The sequence below is a fragment of the Dermacentor albipictus genome, chromosome 1 (genome assembly GCF_038994185.2).
Source record: "Dermacentor albipictus isolate Rhodes 1998 colony chromosome 1, USDA_Dalb.pri_finalv2, whole genome shotgun sequence".
NCBI lineage: Eukaryota > Metazoa > Arthropoda > Arachnida > Ixodida > Ixodidae > Dermacentor > Dermacentor albipictus.
In genome coordinates this window covers 367,680,356-367,706,518 of record NC_091821.1, presented here as the reverse complement: position 1 = coordinate 367,706,518, position 26,163 = coordinate 367,680,356, and the positions used below count along the sequence as shown (strand labels likewise).

The window sequence follows — 26,163 nt, the reverse complement described above, 5'->3', positions numbered from 1 at the left end:
TCGGTGAACTCCAATAAACAGGTGTGTGGAACAAGACGTTGTACCTCTACTTCAACGACGACGCCGGAAAAGTTACCAGACGCTACGGTTCAGAAAGAGCTAGGTGTTTGCGCAAGAAGTTTCAGAACACCCAGATTTTTTGTTTTTTCCTCCCGCTGGGGGTTCCTGGCCTGCCCTCCATATAGCCAGTTAGTAGCATTGTCTGGGAGCAGGAACAAAAAGTCCATATATTGCGTCATTGCTTCATTCTTAACCAACCTCGTTACGCAGAAGTTCTATCAACTTGGTGGAACATATTTCCAAAGAAATAAGTCCAGAGCGCTGGGCCAGCGGGTATTCCACGCTGACGAAGAACACACACATTATATATGTGTGCGTGTGCGTGTGCGTGTGTGTGTGTGTGTGTGTGTGTGTGTGTGTGTGTGTGTGTGTGTGTGTGTGTGTGTGTGTGTGTGTGTGTGTGTGTGTGTGTGTGTGTGTGTGTGTGTGTGTGTGTGTGTGTGTGTGTGTGTGTGCTATGTAATGTGTGTTTGCGTTTCTGTCAATTTCTGCAAATAAACCGCAGTTGTTAGTTCGGCGCTCCTTGTGGTCATTTTTTCTTGTTCCTTGTGCGTCGCGCTATACTTCGTCAACATTGGCAAAAATATTCCAGTGTGCCACCCAGTCATGGGGAACGATATTAAGAGTGTGTGCGGCCACTGGCCACTTGCCTTCGTCAGTACGTGCTAATCGGCAACATCATTACAAGACGACGTAAAAACGAAACTCTTCGGTCGCTGTTCCTCCTTCTGACCGACACTGCCGTCGAGTGAAGCTGCAGAGGCCGATTGAAGAGAAAAAATGCGCCTATACCATTGTGTACTAACGCAACAAGTTTTGTCGGTCACCAGACTATAAGCCTAACTAGCCCCAAGGTGCGGCTGTCATGGAAGCCGAGACCACGGTAATGGAAGCACATAACCCGTGAGCAAAAGTATACGGACCACAGATGCTCGCCGAAAAAAAACTTATTCGTAATTCAGACGTACCCACTGAAACTGACAAGTGCGCTGTAACGTTCTCAGTGCCAGTTTTGAACTGCAGTCCTCTATTTTTAAATTACATTGATCGACGAGTAAGAAAATCGGCTTTATTGCGGAATCCCTAGGCTGTATACTTTTGCTCGGGGGAGTAGATAATGACAAAAAAGCACTAATTGACGGAGCATCGGATAACAAAGTGCAACTTGCATAAACAACGCCCCGTTAGTTTATAAGTCAGAGTGAAACACATTTTCGCTAGAATTTAGGTCCAGAAAACAAAGGCTGTATCTTTAGACCAATGTGGGGACCCGAAGTGAGGAAAGCGCGCCATGGAATGCACATTTTTTATACTTGATTTATATGAAACTATTTGGCACAGTTGATTTATGCTGTCGATTTCGTTATCTCTTGCCGCAATATTATTCAGCTTTTCTTCACTCCATATAGTCCACTCTTGCGTTTGGTTAACAAAAACCATAAAGCTGAAATGAGGTCAAATACTTCAAACACATGGCAAATGTTCCTGTACAATGCAAAATCAATTCATGTTTGATTATCTTGAAGTACATACATGCGACTCGTGCAACCGTAATTATTGCATGTTGCTCATCAGTATCAACAGGAATGACACATGCACTGTATCTAATGAACAACTTGCCCTGCAAAATGCTAATTCATATGCACTATCCAAAGGCCATATCTACCAAGGTGAGGTACCAAGTACCAAGTACCAAGCACGCGTGCGGTCAACGGGTGCCAACTGATTAAGTACATTATACCTGTAATGCTAAACTATGTCATAAAGTAAAATGAATCTATTCATGTTTGTATACCCGTTTATCCTTTTGCAAATAGCATCTCATTTATCGCCCCGTGTGCAGGTTGGGTTATTAGCACACATTCGATACTATTTGCATAGAAAATAGTATTTGAGGATTTGCCGAGTTCCAGTTTATAGTATTCTGCTGTTCTCCTTAATTTCCACGTAATTCCTCTCTGCCACGCCTCGCCAAAATATGTAATCAATTAAAAAGCAAGAAAAGGAATGTTTTTTTTTTTTTGCAAGGTAATTGTTTGTGCAAGTGGAGGGGTAAATGCCACATATTTGGGCATTCACGACCGTGTCCTGAACGCAGCTACACTGTGCATTGCGGTGCCGAGACAAAGTTGGAGGCACCGTGGTCGAAAGCATGCTCGGCCATTACCTTAGGAACGTCAATTGCGCAGTGATTCCGCATCACTTCAACGGAAGGCACTGCAGCAATGACGGGGCTGAATTGAAATCAGAGGCCGTAACCTGGAATCACAGAAAGAGATGCGTGTTTTATGCCCGGCGTAGAAGCCGAGCGCGACGCTCGCGAGGGTAAATAACCTTGTTGGCTCCCGACAATCCTGCCAGGTACGGGAAAGCGCTGGATTGAGCATGGGAGCTAGGGATATTGTAGGCTGTAGGCCCGTGCCTCACTCCCGAGAGCAAAAGAAGAGCACCGATCTATCCGAAAGCGTCTTCGGAGAATTGATTGCGAAAACATACGCACGAACGAATGGATCCCTGCCGCTGGTGCTTATAACAAAAAAACGCGTACACCCGACTTTTCGTGTAACTCAGTCTGACCAGCAGCAGTGCGGCTGCGGCGACAAACTAGCGAAATATAGCCTGAATGTGGGAGTAAGAAATCCATTAGTGCCAGACTCCATTTCATTATCCAACCGCCTACGACACCTGCCTCACCTCTCCTAGCGGTCGATAACTCTCCCGGCGTTGTTCCCGCTCGAGGGCAATGGAGGCAGTGCGTTGTATTGCAAAGATATGACGTCACAGCAGGGCATCGTCATCCCCTATCATTGCTTTGAGTTGCACTAAGCGGCCTCATAGGATTCCTCGACCGGCCTTCTCTTCTACGTCGCCGGATTCCGTATATTGCTACGAATGGCCTGTTTTAGCGCGATAGCATTATTCAGGATACTCACCGTATATACTCACATAATCAAACTTCCTTACAATGACACTTTGCAGTTTTTAGATATTAACATGCCTTTTAGTGGGCTGAACATTTGCTGTAAATACTATCCGCGAGTTCGTAAAGAACTCTTGCTGTTTGATTCAACATATAGTAAGGTGGTAAAATGAGCGATTGCAACACAGTGTCCAGAGTCGGTGCTGCAGACGAAGACTTATGCTCGCTTGGCTCGGGCTTGAGCGCCTACAGGCGGCTGGCTTCCCTCATTCGATTTTGACAGCTGTGTCCGAGACCCTCCTTCAGAAACTGAAGGGCAGGAGAATACCTCGGCAGGTTCTACGAACAAAAAAGCCGGAAGTGGTGTCCTACGTTCGGTTGCGCACAACCTGAAGAATGTGGCAAAAAGGTACGACGTGCCTATTGTGTTTTCCGCGCCGCGCAAACTTCCTGGGTTGTGCACACGCATTTCGGCACCTCCGATAAAACCTGCCCGTGGAAAGAAGCATACTATGCCATACGTCACATGCACCGTTGGCGTTGTGTGCGAGATTCCGCTTAAGTGCGGAAAGGTATATATCGGACAAACCGGCCGATGCATCAACGATCGGGTGCATGGAACATGATCGATCTATAGCTAACAAAGCTCCTTTCCACTTGCCTATGCATTGTAGGTCCTGTGCCTGTGAGGCAATTATTTCCGGTATTCGAATTCTAGGCAAGAGTAGCAATGCTTTGGCCAGCAAAATCATAGAGGCATATTATATTAGAAAGAAAGAAAGAAAGAAAGAAAGAAAGAAAGAAAGAAAGAAAGAAAGAAAGAAAGAAAGAAAGAAAGAAAGAAAGAAAGAAAGAAAGAAAGAAAGAAAGAAAGAAAGAAAGCGCCTGTATTAGCGATACGTCGGTTGCTTTGCGTAGCAAAGAAAAGCAGTTCCTAGAAATGATGCTGTAATCTATACGCTTCTTGATATGATGAATAATATCGCTTGGCTTGATGAACTAGGCGCATGCGCGATTCTGGTCTGCTGCGTATTTAGGTCGGCGAAATCTTCCCAATAAAATTTGGTTGCCAGTTAGCGCTTGTACTGTGCTTCTGTGTCTTTCTTTTGTCCCGTCTTGGAACTGCGCTTTCCAGTATTCAGTTGTTAAACCTTTTTCTGTTTACTCGGGCATGACGTGTTCCATGTGGGGATTCGAATGAGCATTGCGAAGTTGTTACTTCGGTCTTCGCGCTTTTCCGGCTTCGTTATTTTTTTTTTCAACGATTAGTGAACGTTCGTGTTGAGTGTACGTGTTTTCTTCTGTCTGCCTTCTGCGCTGGTTTGCAAACTTGCTCAGCTTTCAGTTTTGACTAATAGTATGCGATTATGAAGTGGATCTGCTATCTGCTTCACCATTTATGTCGGCTTGATTGTTGTCTGTTAGCAGCGACAACTTAAGGAAATCGGCTACTATAGGATGGCAAAGCGGTAAGGTGGGCTATGTGGTTGCTCAAGCTCGCATCCGTTATCGCAGCGCAATCTCGAAGTGACGCGCACACAAAGAAAGAAACTACCAACGTTGGTCCCGTCTATTTCGTTTCTTCTTTCGCGTACGCGCTTGTCTTTTCAATCCTGCGCTGCGAGAGTTAAAGCGGCTACTGAAAATTAAAAAAAAAGCAACCTGATATAGCAAAATCCATAGTTGAAAGTCCAGAACTGCATAAATGAAAAAAAAAGAATTGAAGGAACGAAATAGCGTGGTACTGGAGACACGCTAATTGAAGTAAAGGTTCGCTATTAAAGCAGGCTAAAATTTATTTCGGCGATTTTCCCGACCATGCAGGCCGGTACGCCCTCGGCCCACCGGCGCACCCTGCAGCCCGTGCCAAGCGACCGCTGTCGATGCCACGCTGCGGTAGCCGTGGGATCGCAGGCGACGTACAGCAGCCGCGTCAGCTGGTTTCTGCGATTTGCGGGCTCTCGTGACCCCCGTTAGTGGATTGGAACGTTAAAGCTTGTGTTGTCTTCCGATGAGGATAGATACGGGGGCTTGTTGGTACAGGATATCTTATTTTGTTGTAGTGCAAGCTGAACGACAAGGACAACAGAAAGGCACACCTCACCCGCCGTGGTTGCTCAGTGGCTATGGTGTTAGGCTGCTGAGCACGAGGTCGCGGGATCGAATCCCGGCCACGGCGGCCGCATTTCGATGGAGGCGAAATGCGAAAACACCCGTGTACTTAGATTTAGGTGCACGTTAAAGAGCCCCAGGTGGTCGAAATTTCCGGAGTCCCCCACTACGGCGTGCCTCATAATCAGAAAGTGGTTTTGGCACGTAAAACCCCATAATTTTTAAAAGGCACACCTGACACACACAGCGCTGTGTGTGTCAGATGTTCCTTTCTGTCCTCCTTGTCGTTAAGCTTGCGCTATACGACAAAGTAATATTGTCTTCTGAGATGGTGCTGAGCAACCTACGCCTTCCCCGAACGCGTGTCTCATCGTGAAGCAACATTATATACCTTCCCCAACTTCACCGGCCACGCTATACGCTTCTCGGTGGGCACATATGTGATTGTTAGGCGTTTTGTTTTTATTTTCTACGGCGTGGACGTATTTAGCCTGGAAGCTTTCATTAATGTATGTATGAATCCCGCTCACGTTCGTGTGGGAGTGGTGGTTGTGGCGCAATCGCTTGCTATATATGCAAATGCCACGTAGCTGGACAGAACCGAGGTAATTTTGTTTGCCGTCGCTTGGACATATTCAGATTATTCATTTATTATTATTTTTTTGCATTCCGCCTAATTACATAATTAGTTTAATTAGTTAATCAGCTCATCAAATATTATAATTAGATGAAAAGCGTCAACGACAAAATTGTAGAGCAACAAGAAAAACTCCCGATACAGCTTTCTGTTGCTCAGTACGTGCTCTACATGACAGTGTTTTTCCGAGCGTGAAACAAGGCAGCGAATACGTGCAAAATTGCCGCGCAACTGGCCGCTCGAGGCACATTGTGACATTTGTGACTAGAGGCACTTCTTGCTTTCTCTGCAGTTTCACCTAAATAACACGTTGATAGGTCTTTTTCCGCCACTACTTCATAGAAAGAAACTAGAGTAAACCAGAGCGGGCGAAAATTGCTGTCCTCTCGCGAATTCCGGCGTGGGAGTGTAATCCTATCTCGAAACAAAAAATTAATTGTCCTCCTGACTGAAGTTTTCAGGAAGTGCCAAAAGACTCATAATTTTAGTCCGTGTGCAAGGGCAGATTTTAAGTGAATTAACAGGGAGTTTTATTTCTTCGACACGCGACCTCCTTGCGATTTCTTTCTTTTTTTTCTTCTTCGTTTGAGCTCGCGGCCCGTGTGCAAGGCGTCATGCCTGCTTCATGGACAGGAATGTCTCATGATTGTGCTTTATATAGCGGTAAAGAAATTGCGCTCATAGCCTACCTTTTTGAAGGAAGGAAACATCACGGAAATTTCTAGCGCTTATCGTAAGCACACGCTGTGAATCACATTTATATGTGCGTGCGTGCGTGCGTGCGTGCGTGCGTGCGTGCGTGCGTGCGTGCGTGCGTGCGTGCGTGCGTGCGTGCGTGCGTGCGTGCGTGAGTGAGTGAGTGAGTGAGTGAGTGAGTGAGTGAGTGAGTGAGTGAGTGAGTGAGTGAGTGAGTGAGTGAGTGAGTGAGTGAGTGAGTGAGTGAGTGAGTGAGTGAGTGAGTGAGTGAGTGAGTGAGTGAGTGAGTGAGTGAGTGAGTGAGTGAGTGAGTGAGTGAGTGAGTGAGTGAGTGAGTGAGTGAGTGAGTGAGTGAGTGAGTGCGCCAACACTTACGTGGGTAGTACAGCTACGCATAAAGGTTAATGCAGCTAGGGTAATAAAGAAGCAAACAAAATTAATTATGATTACAGTGTACGCATACGCTATTCATGACAAGATTTTCACTCTGCATAGGGACCACTTCTGTTGAAATTCAAAAGAGAAAAAGATGGCCAGGAAAAGCATATTTTCCTAAATGAAATTATCTTCGTATTTTCGACTAAAAGAAATCCACAGTTTAATCCCTACCCCCTCCACAAACATCCTTTTTTTACATATTTTACAGCGCATGTTACTCACTAATTGTACATGTTACGCGGAACGTTCTATTCCCCCAACATTCGACTGAGCTCTTCACGAGTTCTATTCGATGCTCTGGCCGCGGCTGCGGACTCAAATCAACAAATACCGCCAGTCAAATTCATCGTTTCCCTCCATAAACCTTTCAAATTTTCGCGCTACCTTTTTACCTATGTGGCCAGATGAAAATATTGATGACTGCGAAAATTGGTAGCTTAATCGTGAATACTCAAAGTGGTTTGAAAATTATTCAGCTGTCAGTTATTTTCCGGTAACCTTAGCAGACATTGATTTAGTATTTTTGTTTACATTTGTTCGAAAAATTTGTGCGGTTCGGTCAAGAGTTTCTATTTCTATGCTGCTGTCGAAGCGAAACTGGCCATTCCACCAGCTCCGGCTCTTCTCAGTCACAAATAGCAACGGCGGTCGCGCGGTTTCTCTAGGTGCTCTGAACTTGATGGTTTGTTTAGGTGCTGAGATATATGTCCTTGCATTTGGTATCCCACGAAAGTTTGTACTTCACCTGTCATATGCTGCAGAGTGTCCTTCGTAACTCCCCAGCCTTCCTCGCTTTGTAAGAGGTACTTTCTTTTATGTTACGTTTATTTGCAATTTCCCCTTTCTATCATTACCTTGGCAGACGACTGTCTGTAAACGCTAACTAGCGGCACTCCTCTCACTCATCTTGGCTTTATCATGAGACCGCGCTGTGTTCTTATGACCATTGGTTTCCTCTGCTTTTGAGGTCACGACTCTTTCAGTCAAATTTCTCCCGCGTAATGTCCTTACTCGGCTGAAGGCCGGCGAATACGGCAAACTCCCAAGGCTGCCCTCCATCTAGGCAGGGCGCTTCGCAAATGTCAACTGAGTACACTTCGACTAAACGAAATCGTTCGCAGTCGAGAGCCTGCGGTACTGATTCGGCTTGAATACCTTTTCCGACAGGTAACATCATTGATCTCGAGTGTCCTTGTCATGTTTCTGTCGCGTGTAGTCGGTGCTGTATGTTAAGCTCATTTCCAAATATATTTTGCGTGTTTCTAATAACTGGTCAGAATTTAAAGTTAGCTAAAGTCTTATTTAAATGACCAGATCTCATTTAATCGTTTACTTGTGAGCATCTATCGATGTGTAAACAGACTACTGCGTGAGCAGCTCTGCAGAAAAGTTCGTTCAGTTTATACGTCCGCTTGAAACAATGTCCATGAGAGATATGGACATTCAATATAGCGTGGGTTTGTTGTGCTTAGGGAGCTTCTTTTCTTCGTGGTGTAGCTAATTAATATTGTTGTACAGTGGGTAACTAACGTCACTTGCCGTTTAACGTGCGCCAATTAATGACGCTGAGTACGCGGAACACACTAATACTGCACTAAAGCAGCGGCACTCCATCATAAGTACCGGTATGTACAGTTCACATCTAAAATATTCGTCCCCCATTGTTTTCGCATGCAACCAGTTATATTCATATTGCTATGTAGAACCATGTTTCGCCTTTATAAATTGCATACGACTGCAAATTTAGTTGCAAGGTGCTTCCAGCTAGTGCTTTACACTGACGAAAACAAGTCCCCTTGTCGAAACATTGGCTCCAGACTATGGCTTCCCTTGTTCATCCACCGACGACCGCTTTCATCAGCTGTGTCGACTCACCCACTCTGTGTTCCTCTCTGCTTACTGAATTTCACACCTTTCTCTCGCTTCTTTACTTGCATTAGCTCCTTCTCTGCTTTCAACCACCTGCCACTTCATCCTGCGTTCTATTGTGCTGTTGCACAGCATCGTCACCATGACAACAGCATAATATGGGCTACCAAGCGCATATCGCACCAGGTCATGTAAAGGCCAGATAGCCAGCTATGAATATTTTTAAAAATGCACATGTTGAGAAAAGTGTCCATTTCCCCATTCCACGTAGAGGTCAAAGCACCTCACCAATTAAGCATCCTACGTAATGCGCACAAAGCACAACTTGCACCTGTTTCACTCATTGTAGAAGCTGCTTCAGCATGCTTTATCCACCAATGTTTTTTCATTTCATCACGTTGCTAAATACAAAGATAAAAAGGACTCTCACCATAGTGTCCGTAAGCTTCTGTTATCTTTAAAACAAGTTGAATTTTAATCTCCTAAGTTGCATAGTGCCAATCGGAGACACAATAGTGGAGGGCTCCAATTAATTTTGACCACCTGAGGTTCTTTAACATTCACCTAAATTTAAGTACATGTTGCACTGACTGTTTCTTTCACTTACAAACTTGACCAACATGTTATAGACTGTCAGTAATGCTACAAAGCAAATAGTTACCATTTTTGGGTAATCTTAACATGATATGCCCTAATTGAATTGTAATGGTGTCTGACAGACCTTTCAAATGAAAAATTCTATGAATGGAGGTCGTTCTTACCCAGTTTTCTTTTTTTATTACAATTATATGCATGAGACTATCAGCAAGACGGAGGTGTCAGGCAACAACTCTATTCTGTTTCTTTTTGCACTTCATCATTGTCTAATATGGTTTATTTTCTGTGATATTATTAATAGCAGCCAGTAAATGTAACAGGTAATAAAAGAAAAGTAGAATCAAAGGTAAGAAGTTGTACTACACTATGCCCTGTCTACTGTTTCTTTTCATGAGGAAGTAAGGTCAATGTCAACATAAGTATAGAAACGTCTATTGCAGAGAATGAGTGAAACTGGCTTCAGCCTTGATTTTCTGCTGTATGATTGCCCGTATAAAACTACTGTGAAAGTGCATGGAATCAAATTCAACATAGCAACATCGGTATATTGGCCTAAACACATATATGTTACTGTATTCATGTAGCCAAACTGCCCTTTCAGATAAAAAACGTTGAATAAATGTTTTAACACTACATTTTATAATTTTGCAGCTTTTATCACTTTGTTGATCATGAAACATCGACTATACTACCAGGCTTCACAATCTCGTTTTGTTTGGTCTATCATGTAGTGCAGTTATTTAATGCATGCAAAGGTTGCAGCTATTTGAGACAGTACACATTATCTCTTAATAATAACTATTTTATGTTTGGCTTCTCTTACACACGTTTCTTGCAACGAAGCACATTAGCACTTCAACAAACATCTTGTTCATCATGGCCTTAAGCACCACAGTGAATTTATACTAAATAGCCGAAATTTCTGTGTGTAAATAATCTTGTCTATCTCTAATTGCAGGCTTATGTTTTGTTGAAGAAATGCCAGCAGCCCGCAACATTTTGTCTCATGTAGTTGGACTGCACATACCCACATGCAGGCAAGTGCTCAGGTTCCTTATCCTGCTATGGTATGTTTCGTATAATTCATCAAAGTCTTTTCATGCACTGCTTTTAAGCTTAAATGCAGAAATGGGCCACCTGCCTGCAGTTCAGAAATTGTGGGCTGTCTTTCTATGCCCAGTGACGTAATTCTGCAAACATACAGAAACTGATAAAAGCATTTTCTTTCCCCAGAAGTATCTGCAATGTACGCCCAAAGTGTAGTGTGAGCACATCTGGAGTGCAGCATCTGCGTAAACTTTCAACAGCTCACTTGCTTGCCAACCGGCCACCAGAGGAAATAGCCATTCCTGTGCCTTACGGCCAGCTGGCTGCCAAGGTTTGGCCTGCCAAGAGAAAGCGCAATCCCAAGAAACACCTTCTCTGCCTGCACGGTGTTCAAGACAATGCTGGGAGCTTCGATCCATTGCTTGAAAAGCTGGACGGTGGGTGGCAGGCTGTGGCATTAGACTTTACTGGCCATGGTCTCTCATCGCATCTGCCGAAGGGATGCGTCTACACCATGACACACCTGATGTTGGATATTGCTCGTACTGTTCAGTTTCTTGGCTGGGACCAGTTCAATTTGCTGGGCCACAGTATAGGAGGCCTCGTGGGACACAGATATGCCAGCATATTTCCTCAAAAGGTTGGTGCCTTTTTTCTTGAGAGCACAAGAGCTTGATGCTGTGTCCCCCATGTTCATATTGTGAACGTGCCTTAACTCAAAGCTCTTCTTTTGCTCTCCCAAGTGGAGTGCAGGGCAGCGCGCCCGTATGGGCATAGCTGTCTGCTGAGCTCTTAGATCAATGCTCAAGTGTCTCAACAACTTTTCAGAGTGCATCTGGACCTATTGAAAATTGTCTGGTATCACCACTAAGGTGGTATACAAGAGTTCAGTAGAGCATTGTATGGTGATAGCACTGTTGCAAATGTAAAAAATATTGAGTGCTTGTATAAATCAAAATTTTATGCAGCTTATATTTTATATAAAGCGGGTATTATATCTATCACTGATATTAATCAGAAGTCTATTTTAATAAGTTTTGCTTGTTCTTCTTTTCAGGAAAATATATTTTTGCATTTTTAACCCCTTTCGTGCCTTGAGCGAGCTGCGCTTGTCCTCGCATTTTTGCTAAAGATGGCCGAAAATGAGCTCCACCTGTCGACAGTACTTAGCATTTTCTAGCAATGCCACGGGCAAGCCTAATTTTGTCTCATTGTTTAGTCATGCTTTTGGTAGATGGCAGCACACAATCCATGAGACAGTGCAAGCAAAAGCAAATTTATTCTTTTTGAGGAATTCAGATATGCAGGCAACTGGGGTCTCTAAAGATAGTTTGGCCATTTTTGGTCAAGCTTCAAAATAATAGCATGGCAGGAAAGGAGTTGAACAAGCATGCACTTTGCACAACGAAGACAGAGAGAGGCAGACAGGCACTATTTATGTCTTCTCGCACTCTAATGTATTGAAATATTGGTAGGAACATTCACAAAGCTGGAATACATACTTAATAGTTTAATAGCATTTAATTAGGTCAGACAGAAGCATGTATACTAAACCTGGTTGCTTACTTACTGATGTCAATAAATTGAAGCTTACATTTCAGGCATCTGTAGAATGAATTGTCTGCCAGTACAATATTGTTTGTTTGTTTTTCTGTAATCAACCAGCTGTTATATTTGTACAGAAGGCTTATTTTTCTTGATCCATTTTTTTTGTCGAGATTTTCCTGGATATAAAACCGATGTTCATCTGAAAACATTCTACTGTGACCTTCGCACTTCTTTCAGGTGTCAAAACTAATACTTGTGGAGGGCTTTGGAGAAATCTATGAAGCTAGAAGCCAACTCCTGGGCGCTGTAAGAACTACGTTTCAGTCTTTTCTGCGTCTTGAAGAGAAGGACTTCAGTCAGCAACCAAGTTATACTGAAGAGGAGATCATGGCTCTCTATGCCAAGATGCCTTGGGGATGCATTCGTGCTGATGATGTGAAGGTATTGATGAAACGAGGCTGCCAGCTCCAGGCAAATGGTCGTTACACCTTTACTAGAGATATTCGGCTAAAGGCACTTTACTGGGACAAGGTCGACAAAGCTGCCCTCGACCCATGGTGGAAGTCGTTTAAAAATGACATTCTTGTTTTGGACGCTGTGCCTGGTTTTGGCAGCTGTTCAGTCCAGAATGGCAGAATGATAAATGCTTTGAAAAAACACTGCCGCACTTTTCAAATGACAGTGCTCGATGGCGATCACCACATTCACATGAATCAGCCAGAGCTGGTAGCCAGCTACATAAGGCCCTTTTTAGATGATTTGCAGGGCACTAGAAATCAGATGTGGTTTGTGTGACAAACTGAAAGGCATCTATCTTTTTTTTTTTTTCTTAGCAGCTTTATCAAAGTCCTTGTACTTTGTAAGCTGGCATAAGTGCCATGGAAAAGATAAGGTCAGATGAATTTATTTATGGTGGTAAAAAAGGAGCAAGATTCAGGTGCGACACTAGCTCAGATAAATAGATGGCGCACTCTTAGGATGGACATCTCGCATGGATTAAGAATAGTGAATCCAGAGTAGAGAAATCAGATTTTTTACTTCCTTGCATCATGCCTTTTGATACATTTGATAATTCATACACAAGTGCCTGGGCACTGTTTCAATACAATGTCCTCCTTACGAAAATACAGCTAGTAAAGGGATATACATGTAGTAAGGAGGCTACAGTGGCTTACTGACATAAAACCATACATGCTTATTTATTAGTGAGTAGCAATCCATAGCATCCATTTTGTTAAGTATTCTTTTGTGTCCAAGTCCCCTCCTATCCTCATCTTCCAAGTGCTCATATGTCTTATTTCCTAATGTGAAAAATCTGGTCATTCTAGCCTTGGCAGGAAAGCTTTACATTGTTGTTGGCAGCTGTAATCAACATTCTTCACCTCATCGTTTCACATGGTCTTTCACACATCGACATCTAGCGTCATTATAATTAAAACGTCACTGCCCAGCATACGAAGGTAGACCTGTCTAGCAATTACATTTTTTTTACTCTGTGGAGGCTTACGATTGCATGGCTACTACTAAAGGAACACTTAGGAGCGGCACCAAATTATTTTGAATTAGCAGAGTAGTCTTTAAAAAATCCTGCTTGCTTCATTTTTGTTTTTTTGGCAGAAAGCTAATCTATATAAGATAGAGTGAGAAGGCCAAGCTTTCTTCTCAAAATATTGCACTGTGACTAATGTGCTAATGATGTCAATGTGAAGTGGCTGGTGTCACTGTATCTTCGAATAGCTGTATGTTGGAAGAGTTCCTGAAAGTTGTCATGTTGAGTCGCTGCTCACTTTTGAACGGAATCATTCTTTATGATGGACCCTATCCAACCCTAAGTAGATTTCATAGAAATATATGATATCTCAGGGAGCTGGTGCGAGAATTCCGAGCTGGCATTGCCACCTGTCATTCATATTTTAATTTTTTCTGACTTTCCAGCCCGCTCATATTAAGACTGATCTAGCCGGTATTCCAGAACTCAAATCTCGCAAACGAGCTTAACCTGTTCATTCTATTTACCATGCTTGTGTATTTACACAACAGAATGAACTCGTACTTTTTTAATGCCAATGACAGCTGTATATGTTTAGAGATATTGATTGCAAGACTCTTTGCTTGCGCTGTAACTGAATGGTCACTTACAGGTAACAGAAAGCTACTTTGTTGTTTATAGCCCTGCTAGACCTATATTTCTGGAAGTAGCAAAAGTACGTTGATATTTGGGAGTGTTTAAATGTCACGATTTTCTTGTATTTTCAACACACTGCTATTCGCATTTGCTTTATTTGAGGGACCCAAAGAAACATGTAACACGCAAATGTAATTTGCAAAAGCCTTAAGCAGGACTCTTGTACAAACGTTTGATTTCATTGCCTACAATAGTGCTAGATCTTTCATGCTCCGCTCATAATGTGTTGTTGATGTCCAGTTTTGTGCCCAGTCTTCTAGTCCTTCTGCTATGTGTGAAAGCCATTTACCATATTTGTTAAAACAGTGGCATTGTTTTACCGCACTGAGCCATTACATAGTTGTAGAATAGGTGCACCAAAGTGAGGTACATATTCCCCAATGAGGATATGCAGGGCAGCAAGCTCTAGAACTTTTTCTCTTCTTTTTTTTTTTCAGTCACGTCTTGTGACTCGTGCTTGCAGCAACACTGTAGCTACAGGAAAGAACTACAAAATTTTAAATAAATATGAACTAAGTAGTATAATCTTAAGCATCTTATTGTTAATGTTCATTCTAAGTTCTAAGTAATTGTATAATTAAGACTACAATCCTATTTGCAATTCTGTCTCTGAATGTGAAATTGTTTCTGTCTGGTCAACTAGCAATGCCGAAACCTTCTGGCTTTAAACCATGGTAGGTTATTGTTCAGATTTTTGTGAGGTCAGACAAAGTGGCAGCCTATATCACCATTCATTGCTTACAAAGCTAGCGGGTTGCTCAGAAATCGTTAGATTTTAAGGCAACAGCCGTCACTTCAATGGGTGCCACCATGTTTGTTGGCACGAAGAGTTTGGACAACCCACTACATTAAAAAATTTATGTGCCCAATGGGCTCAGTGGGAACCACAAATTCCATTTGCACCTTGTGCATGCACAGTAAACATTACGCTATGTATTTCTTTTGTAGCCCCTATTCTGAATCTGGATTATTCAAATTACGCATTGTGTATTTCAAGCTACCAAGATATAGCAAGCAATGTTAACTTCTAATAAAAAAAAAGTATTGAAAAGTAGATTTTTGTCTTTGCTGACGCCAAGACTTTAGGTGATGAAGCCAGCAGGTAACCCTCATGCAAGTCTGCATGTGGATACTTCATAGGTTCATCTTCTTGAACAGTGTCAAGTGCAATAACGTAATTAAGATTCAGCGTTTTCACATGTACCTTTCATACTTCTTTCAGTGTTTCTCTGAAGGCATGTTTTGCTTTCCTAGGCAACCATAAATCTTGACTTCAAGCTTATCAGTCATTATGGTGACATATTTTTTCTTTATTTTTCACATAAAACTGTACTGAGAGTTTATTTTGGGGGCAAGGGTTAAGGTGAAAGCTATTCACATGAATGTGTACCTCTAAACATATACCTGTTTTTATCAGTGACCTCTGCGGTATTTTTACTTAGGCAACTGCAACGAAATTGTGGGCATCGTAAAAGCATAATTTAGATAGTGTATACATAGTTCAGCCTTCATGAAAAATGTTATGTTTTTACATTTGAAATACAAGTGAATGCATCACAAAAAGCTTGCAGGAGTAGATGTTCTTGATACTTTAACTGAAAGAAAAATAATGCTGCCATTACCTCTGCCGGAAAAGAAGCATGACTCGGCATGTCCAGCTCTTGGCATGACCTCCAAGATTGATTGCAACTTGCAGCTGCCGTGGAGGCAACGTGATGGGACTTGCATCACATGCGCTAACCAACAGGTGTGCGCTTTGTCTGCTCAGGTGCTTATCAAAGGCTGTTAATAAGAAATTTAGACATTTACAACCCCTGCAGCTTAGCGAAGATTGCTTCAGTAGTATATACTACTCATTCATTACCAATTTAGCCAAAGCTAGATTTTGTTCCAGTTGACTTTAAGATCATGGGCTGTGGCCCCTGCTTCATTTCTTTACTAGTGTAAAATTACCGTAGTGGTCTGACAGCTATGGTGTTGTGTTGTCGTCAGGCATGTGCAACCAATGCATATACGAGCTGTAAAACTCGATGAATGGTCTTAAAATATTGTCATAAGTGGTGCCGAGTGCTGATACCATGGCTGTAGAAAGTAGTGCTTAACTGTTTCATTAAACAGTAGAAAGTAGGGCGGGTATTCACGCTGAAGAAGTCAATCATTTTGAACAAGTGTTATCTTGCTTGCAGCCACATTATTATTGTTAATGTGATGAAGTGTACATTTTACACCTTAGGCATAAAAATTATTATTGATTGTATGCCAAACCTGTACTGCTATCTTCTCTTCACCATTAAAGATTGCAGAATTGTCAACTATGTCTGCCTCTTCTTCTTTTTCTTTCCTGTGCCATTCTCTTTCAGTTAAAACCAAACTTCATTAATAATATCCACCTATCATTTCCTGCATTTTAAAATTTTTACCAAAGATGGCAGACCTTAAAGGGCCCCTCACCAGGCCCCATAGCAAGTTTTGGTTATACGCTGGAAGTTGTTACGTGTACTCTAGGGAGCGTTCTGCCACAAAAATTTTTCAAATTGACTCATTAATGGCCAAGATAGAAATATTTCAATGCCGCGAACCCACAATTCCAGCAGGCGGGCTCCACTGCCAAGCAAGACGCTCTCTCCACTCGCCCCGTCTAGCCTGCGCAAGCAAAATTCCTTCTCTGCATTCTCCCATACTGGACCTCGAGGATCACGTGATGCACACATCACAGGCCCCACCTTCGTTTTTCTTTCTCACTTTATTTCGGTGCTACGCATTTATGCTTACGGCGTCGCACGCGAGCTATTGTCTCATTCATGCAGCACATGATTTTGCGCACTGTGCACAAGGAAACATGACTAGTGGTATAATTCAGTGCTACACGAATACTGAGACAGAACAGGTGGATTGCCAGAGCATGATCACGCGCTGGAACACGGAAGAAAATGGCATAGTTTCAGTACCTGTGAACGGGACTGCACGACCGTGGGAACAAGCAGACTGAGCAGAAGTACATCTCTCTTGCTTCGGTGCGAAGTAAAACAAGAAAAGCACACAGACATTCTGTTTGTGTGTTTTATTATTTCTTAAAGCTTCAATTCGTCAATTCAAGCAACAGATCGCACAGATAACAGATGTCTTGAATAATTCTTTAAGTCCCGTGTCACCACGAGCAACGTCACACTGCGGACATGAATACGCAGACGCAATAACACGAGTACGTCACTGTCCCCCTTGGAGTGCGGCAGCCACAAGGAGAAGGAAAAATGGCATTCGGTTTGAAATTTCAGATCTTTCCACGGTGCGTAGCAATGTAATACTTTGCAGACCCGTTCGTTATCACGCAATGTATGCTCTGCGCTTGTCAGCTCGAAATGGCCAGACCTGGTGAAAGGCCCTTTAACTATTATGGTTAAGGAAATTTAACACAATGTTTGCAGTCCTCTAGCATTGGACCACAATTATTATTTTTCTTATTCTTGTAGATTTCACTTCATACTGCAGGGAAAGCAGTTAATCACTGAAAAATTTCGTGCTTTGAGCTCTTTAACAATTACCATGCACTATCACTATCGTTGCTAAGTGAATTCCACCTAATGGGACCACTTGCCTGTATTCTAGTTTTCAAAATTCTATGCCTTCATTATAAGCGGCAATAGCCCTCGCACTACTGCAACCTAACGTCGCCAAGATCGTCACGGACTCGCAAGCTGCATACAAGAACTACAGATCTGGCTGGGTGTCCCTTGCAGCACTAAAAATCTTCGAAAAAGCTACGCCTCCTAAACAAAGAATCGAACTAGTTTGGGTCCCGGCCCACTCGGTTAAGAGCAACGAATATGCTTATCAACAGGCCCGAGCACTCAACTCCCGGGCCACCAAGGAGGAGGCAAGGGGATGGCAATCCATCACCAGTTATAGATATAGTCAAGTATTACAGGGACGGTAAGAAGACATTCCCGCACCCCCACCACGCCTTAACCAGAGCCAAGCAAACAATATACAGGCAAATCCAAGCAGGATCACTTCCCCACCCCTGCCTCCAGAATGAAATGTACCCAGAAAGGTACAAGAACACATGTCCTCACTGCAATGCACTAGGCACCCTTCGGCACATCATAGAAGAGTGCAACTTTTTCAAGGACCACACCCCACCTATACCCATAACTAACCCCCCTACTATCCCCACCCTTTACAAGCGATTGGAGATCATGCTATCCAGCCCCGCCCTGCAAGACCAGCTCCGACTGATCCACAGGGGCCAGGTGGCCCTGGAAGCATATGGAGCCCGTCGAGAGATAGCCACCCCATCAGACGTTTAATGCACTCCATTTCATTATGGGCCAGTAAAGTTGTTTCTCTCTCTCTCTCTCTTGATAAGCAATCTTGCAAGTCTGTTTCTAATGGAGGATGAAATGAAGGAAAGGACCAGATGCAACTACTGACCCATCAAGGCAACAATGCCAGCTTTCCCACTTAAATGAACAAAGCCTCATATGAAGTCTCTATGAGGCTTTTCAATTCATGTATTTGTGCCCTCAGGGCTTCACAGCATTACAGAGGGAAGCAGGCACGAGCAAAAAGCAAAAGCAACCATAAAACTATGTAGACCCCTCGCACTGTGGGAACTGATGTAAGCAAAGCTTTCTGTGCTGTTTAATTTTACAATAATTAGCGGTACTGCCAACGGCAAATGTTCAGTTTCTTCACTGTTTAGGCCAATACGAGAGTCGTGAGTTGAGGTTAAATGTTACATTGTGTGCTTGCATGCACAACTGCTGTTTGCCTGCGTAGTAAACAGAGCACACAGTGGGGTGTACTTGCTTGAAGCGTTGTTCTGCGTCATTGTTCATAACCTCTGAGAACATTAGCATTGTCATTGCCTCACACGGCACATCGCATTACGGCAGAAGTGCTAACCTTTCAAATTATGGGGCCAGACATGCCAAAACCACAATCAGATTATGAGGCATGCCATAGTGGCCGACTCCGGAATAATTTTGACCCAGTTGGGTTCCTTAATGTGCACCTAAATCTAAGTACACTAGCATTTCTGTATTTGGCCCCCTTCGAGATGCGACTGCCGTGTTCAGGATCAAACCAGCAACCTCGAGCAAGCCATAGTCTTGAAGCTACCTTGGCAGGTACAGAAGTGTTGATTTTATGTGCGACTGCTTCTGTAGTGTCGCCCAGACAGTACGGTGCTTTAATGCTGCTTTACGTCTGTACGCCTTGCATCAGTTGTACACTTGACAAATTTGCATGGTGTTAATTTTTCAGAAAGGGCAAAAATGTACCTTATTGTACCTTGAACTTAAATTTATCCAGTTTGCCCATGACCACTGTCGTGTCTGGTAGCAGCTGTTGCTCGCCATCTTGCATCACCATTTCCCCCTCCCATCCCCTGTGAATGGGAACTGCAAGCGAAGAGTGGCAAGGCTGTCATTCACTCGATTCATGACTGCCTCCTCTCTAACATTCTGTGTACCGCCCCTCTGGACTGTTGCATGTTAGCGGAAAGGTAAAATTAAAGTAATTTTTAACAGTCTCGGTAGAGAACAGCAGTTTACGATAGGTAGCGAGGCACTGGAAGTGGTAAGGGAATACATCTACTTAGGGCGGGTAGTGACCGCGGATCCGGATCATGAGACTGAAGTAATCAAAAGAATAAGAATGGGCTGGGGTGCATTTGGCAGGCATTCTCAGATCATGAACAGCAGGTTGCCATTATCCCTCAAGAGAAAAGTGTATAACAGCTGTGTCTTACCAGTGCTCACGTATGGGGCAGCAACCTGGAGAAGGGTTGAAATCTGGGCCAGTTGGTACATACTTGAACGGAAAAACCAGTCAAAAACACAAAGGACCAGAGGAGAAGTTCACGACACAACGACTGGAGGCTTACAAAAAGGGTTCTGCTTAAATTGAGGACGACACAGCGAGCTATGGAAAGAAGAATGATAGGTGTAACATTAAGGGATAAGAAAAGAGCAGATTAGGTGAGGGAACAAATGTGAGTTAATGACTTCTTAGTTGAAATCAAGAAAAAGAAATGGACATGGGCAGGACATGTAATCAGGAGGGAAGATAACCGATGGTCATTAAGGGTTACGGACTGGATTCCAAGGGAAGGGAAGCATAGCAGGGGGCGGCAGAAAGTTAGGCGGGCAGATGAGATTAAGAAGTATGCAGGGACAACATGGCCATAATTAGAACATGACCAGGGTAGTTGGAGAAGTATGGGAGAGGCCTTTGCTCTGCAGTGGGCGTAACCAGGCTGATGATGATGATGATGAAGCGCCGCAGTATCCGCAATGCTTTTGCAGGGGGTCACGGATAATTACAGTTGTCAATACGATAATGTGGCAATGTCCAAGGAGCTCCAGAGGGCATTGTGCACATGCAAAGCGATGGAAAGGTCCAAACAAGTTTCTTGCATCGCCTTTACTCTCAGTGATGCTCCTGCTATAGTGCCTAAAATATATTCTAGGCACTGTACTCCTGCCATTACATGCATGCTCTGAACCACCTACCGGCGCGGCATGCGAGACAGAGACAGCAGCAGTGGAAAAGTCAAAGGAAGAGGCAAAGAAAGCTCCACTCTAAAGAAAGAACATTTTCCAGTAAATATACAGATATACAAAGCAGTACAAAAATAATAAAGCAGAGGAACACAAGTAGTGCAATATGAAACAAGAAAGAAAGTCACTTGCAGTTAAAGAACAAGTAGCATAGCATGAAAGTGGGAGTGGTGTAAGAGACCAGATAAAATTTGCAGAACTGTCAAAACTGATCAACAAGGCGAAAATAAGAGATATCCGAAATTATAATGCGAGAAAGACTTAGGAAGCAGTAAAAAAATAGACGCAGCATGAAATCGGTGAGAAGGAAACTTGGTTCAGTAAAAGCTCGTTAATTCGAAATTTCGGATAATTCGAAGTAGCCGCCTCTGTCCGTCCAGCAAGATATCGAAAGCAATATGTAGCACATCCCGCTCAGTCGTAGAGGCATTGCATAATCGAGGAGTACAGGAGTCTTGCATAAATATCTTGGAAAGTATCTGCAGAGATTCCACAGCTACCTTAACTCTCCACACGAAAAGTACGAACATACCTATAAAGAAACGAGTCAGACAAGGAGACACAATCTCTCTAATGCTATTTACTGCGTGCTTGGAAGAAGTATTCAAGCTAGTAAACTGGGAAGGCTTGGGAGTAAGGATCAATGGTCAATATCTCAGCAATTTTCAGCTTGCAGGTGACATTGTCCTATTCAGCAACACTCGAGGAATTGAGCCTCCATGTCATAATTGTGGGGTCGGCAACTACCTAAAGATCATGCAAGTGGGGCACAAAGTTCTTGTGTCACTACTTCCTTAATTAATTCCTCCTAGGTGCATTAATTGATTTTAAAAGAGAGTAATAATTTTGATGCACAATTTCTTTTACACTGTTGATGTCTTGTTTTAACGCATGCAGAATACTAGAAACCATTGAGCCCGCACGAAGAAGGAAGTTCCATAGCTGTGATCTCATCGACCAACTTCCCACATAGGAGTCCAGCTGTCCGTAGAAGATTGCAACAAAGTATTCCAGGATGAAAATCCAGACGTGTGTGTGTGTGTGTGTGCGTGCGTCATGACTTGAATGGCATGAATGACATAAGATGCTTGTGGTCATGATGCCATCATGGTCATTTCTTTAAATGTATATGTTGTGCCATACTACGAGCACTTGGTGGCTACCATGAGGAGCATCCACTTCTCCACGACGAATCAAGAATTCGACACGGAAGGCGAGTTCAAGAAGCGCCCAGCCATTTCCACGACGAATCAAGAATTCGACGCGGGCGACGTCATTGTCCTGTCCCGCCTGGTTCCTGCTGACGCCCAAACTTGGTCGGTGTAACGTAAAACTATTCCATTTTGTTTTTATTCTAAATCGGCCATCACCGCTCGCTCATTGGTCCAAATTTTTCAGGCCGCTCCATTTTGCCTGCCTGTTTCCTGCCGACGAGGGGTCGCCGAAGGGATTTAAGGGAGGACCGGCCTATTGTGAGGAGAGAGAGTCGCTTCCAGCCACCCAGTCAGTCTGACATGCTCTTACTGCTGCCTGTACACTATCATCCACTATCTGTAAATATTGTATAAATTTTTTCGTTTCTTCTTCGTCTGCGGAAAGAGTCCATCTTTCGTCCTCCACGCCAAAGTCATAGCAATGTACTTGGGGGACTGACTAGATATTTGAATTGTAATCGTGATGCCAACATGGTTGTTTAACAGGATATATATTAGGATATGCATGACATGACACAACATAAATGACACCCGGTAACGCTTCGCGGAACCCCAAATGATTCTGGATAGCCAGCTAATCTATAGCTACTTACCTGGCCAATTACACTTCGCATAACATTGATTAACAAAGTGTGTGAGATCTCTGCATAACTTTTGTGATAGTTTCTTTGTGTATTTATTAACTTTGCCGACAGAAACTGATTTTTGTTTTGCTTTAGACTCAACTTCAGTTAGTAGCGTGCCATTCTCCGTCACTCTACAACAGCACGCCAGAGAACATGGCCCAGTCACTATGTTTCGCCGTAGGGGTGAAAGCTGGCGCCGCCGTTCAGCTGCAGAGAAACTCAATGGTTGCAGTATGCCTTGACATCACATTCGGAAGGTGGCGCTGATATTGAGGCGGCCTTAAACACAACCTCTAGAGAACTTAAGGCCTTCTGGCTGTACCCTCTCCCCTTGAGCTACGTCACGCAAAAGAAGCCCACATAGAAGTTCCGTGTGGTGTGCTCCGAAGTTACGAGCAGTGCACCTGTGTTTAAAATGAGACGCGGAAGACCGAATGAGCTACAGCGGCGATAACAATTCGATTAGTTCCGGGGACCCTGCCGCTACTTGGATAGCTTGGGAGTTAGAAAAGTCTTGGCATGCTACGACATGCTTCCGAGCGCACTCTTTTTCTGGATGTGAAGCGTGCATGTAGTCTCTGCGCTTATGGTGCGATTGCGTTTGTGGGTCCTGCAAGCCTTCATTGCCACGGAATGTGGATTACGTTCATGCCTGGATATGCCTAATAAGTGCTGCGTGCCCAATTGCTGGAGCAGTGGCAAATTGGGGCAGAAAAATCATGCCTTCATGTTTCCGCAAGATTAATGACAGAATATTGGGTGCCCATGGTAAGGCAAAGAAGAGAAAAGCTGGAATTCTGGGGAATAAGGCAGCTGTTTCTTTGTAAATAGTTGCACGAATGTTTTGTATCTCCATTGCTAAACTCATTCAAGGTGTTGTAAATATGTGGACTGCGGTACTGTATGTAAGAATTCCTCGAAAGCTTACTTATTCGTTTAGAGCCTAATCTAGACTGGAATAAGTACATGTGTCCCAAATGTGAAGAAGGGCACACCAGTGAAGTTGTCATGAGATATGTGTTATGGTGCAGTGCTAACATTTTGTTGAATTTTTGTGGTCACATATGAACTGCAAACAGTTTGACGCCGACGATAAATCAAGGCAAAGCAGCCGCTCTGAAAAAGAAGGCAGCACTGTGACTTTTCAATATAAGCCTTGCTCCCTGTCATCATTTATCGGAAATTCGTTCTCAATCCTAAGGTAGAACCATTTCATTTTTTATAAACAGGCTTTTTTAATATTTAATATAATGCAGCGCGTGAATAGTTGTGCATAAGTAAACTAATCTTGGAACACTCTATGTTCCCTGCGGGCCATCTGCTCAACTATGCCTAAAAAAAAAAAATAATAACTGCGCTCTGGTTAACGTTGCCCATAAGGGCGCGATCCCTTCGTTCAACCCGTATCCCTGAGTACGCCACCGGCCTCTTCTCCGTGACGTCACTCGCCGAGCGCTCAGGCCTTCTCTTGTCTAGGTGTTGCCTTAAAGCCCCTGAATTTATTTTTCAGTAGCTTTAGGCGCCCTAGTCATAAGATTGAAGCGGCCGTTGCTGCAGCATTAGAGGTTCGTTCCAGATGTTCGTTCCAGATGATGCGAACATCGGATTTATTTAAGAAGAAACTAGTAATGTCCACAAACATGGTATTAAAGAAGCTTCATGCTAATAGTACCTCTTTGCGAAATCTGAGATCAGCCTCCGGTTTAACACTGCTGTTTTGATGCAAAACACAGTAGAATGCTCTCTTCTTTAAAGGACATTGCAATTTACGTCACATACTATGATCTCACTTGCTCAAATCCTAATTTACTCCTTATTACTTGCCAGAATCGGCAAAGAGAGAAATTAACACCATAAACCAGGATAGCAAATTGTTTTAAATGCTATGTCTGCAATGGGGCTCTTGCATTGCCCAGGGGGCGCTGCGAAAAAGGTGCTAAAAAGCGCCCTCTGCGCTAAAATGGGTCGTACCAAGCTCGGTCGTCTGCTTCGGAAAGCACGTTTACACTATGGACCCGCCACTTTCGGTTGTGTTGTTTCACGGCCTGCAGCGAATATCGGGCGCCGAATATTTTTTCAGGGGTGGCACGCTGCGTAAAGGCAAGAAATTATGCAGTGCCGAATACGTGTACGCCGTTCAAGAATTGGGCGGCGAAGTTTTAGCACCGTGTCAATCGCAAGTGAAGCGAGTCGCGTGGAACTTCAGGTAAGGTTTGCAAGCTCGCTGCTAGATTCAGCCGCACAAACGCGAGGAAATGCTTGCTATAAATGAATACACAGCGGCGATAAGCAGACATCATGTGTACGGAACTGCTCGAGCACACGACGGTACGCGCCGCGATGTACGAACTGCTCGAGCGCACGATCGTACGCGCCGCGACGGCAGCGGTCTTTTGACATGCCGCGAAACGGCGGGCAATCTTTGTTGACTGCATGCCGCTAAACAAGTAGTTATGCCTGCGTTGTAGTAGCGGCCATCTGTCCTTTTTAGTAACTGGTAATAACTGATGCAATGCATATGAGCTTGCACGTACGTGCGAATCGCGCTGCAGCGCGAGCTCGTACGCCGCTCGCTTGATGTAGGTTTTTATGACAGCGCTCGAACATTGATGTGCTGCAATCAATACTGCCTTGCTGCGTTGCCTCAACGTGCTGGTTTGAGATCAAGGATGAGCGCATTTAACTCTCTTAACCTGTGCTGCTCGTAGTGGAGTAGTGAATTGTCATCGAATGAGCCCGACCATTTGTGCTCATTTGCACACACCTGGTCACTTCACCACTTCGCATCGGTCGAATGGTTAATTGTCGCTGTGGCCGGGTCTCGAATCGTGAATTACCAGCCATGCCTGCTGCTATGTCGGTCTGCTGTCGGGACTGTAGGTGCAAAAGACCGAACATTAGAACGCAGATAACCAAGCAAGCTTCAAGACAGGCGAAGCAGTCAGCATGGCGCGAAGTTTCGCTTACTCAGCTCGACGAACTGCAGCTATGCAGCGCGCCCGACGCTCCACTTCGTGAGGCCTTGAAGGAAAACGGCAGAATATAATGCTGGGATTCAGGCCTTCTTGTTCATGGCAGCCCACGACGCAGAAGTAATGACGGTGACGCCTTCTCGAGGCTGGGCTAGGTCTCTCCGGATCGGCGCCACCGATTCCGTCTGCTCCTAGCATTGCGTCCCACGGCACACGGAGAGCCCGTTTTCGTTAAACTATAGGCTGCGGCGAGCTCGCAGCGGGGTCGGCATGGTCTGCGAGAAGTGACGAGCCTTTTCGCACTCGCAACAGGGCAGAAAAAAGTGCGAATCGACGCAAAACTCGGCCTAGAAACGTGCTTCGCCACAGCCAGGACTCAATACGACCCAAGCTGGTACGACCCAGACGTCGTTTCCCGCGCCGCCACCAGGCGCCGCTACTATACCTCAAACTCCAGCGCAAGACGCCCATTATCCAAGTAGACGTTGATGCCTGAGCCGCCTCAGCTCTCTACTCCAAGTTCGTCGTATGACAGCCACACAACGGATCAAGTTAGTAGCAGCAACGTAGCAGTTATTTACTGATAAAATTATATACGCTGTTAACGCGAAATTTGTGTTAGTGGGTATAAAAAATACATACGGCGCATTGGTATCGTCATCATCACAAATGCTTTGCC

General features: G+C 44.0%; 1 protein-coding gene across 1 annotated transcript; it reads left to right on the top strand.

Moving 5' to 3' along the window:
* Positions 1 to 10,518: 10,518 nt before the first annotated feature.
* LOC135904097 (serine hydrolase-like protein) lies at positions 10,519 to 16,424 on the top strand (the record flags this gene model as incomplete). Its single annotated transcript, XM_065434704.2, has 2 exons — positions 10,519 to 11,016; positions 12,162 to 16,424. Coding segments are annotated over 2 exons (1,056 nt in total), but the record flags the coding sequence as incomplete, so codon positions are not given.
* Between the last annotated feature and the right edge of the window lie 9,739 nt (positions 16,425 to 26,163).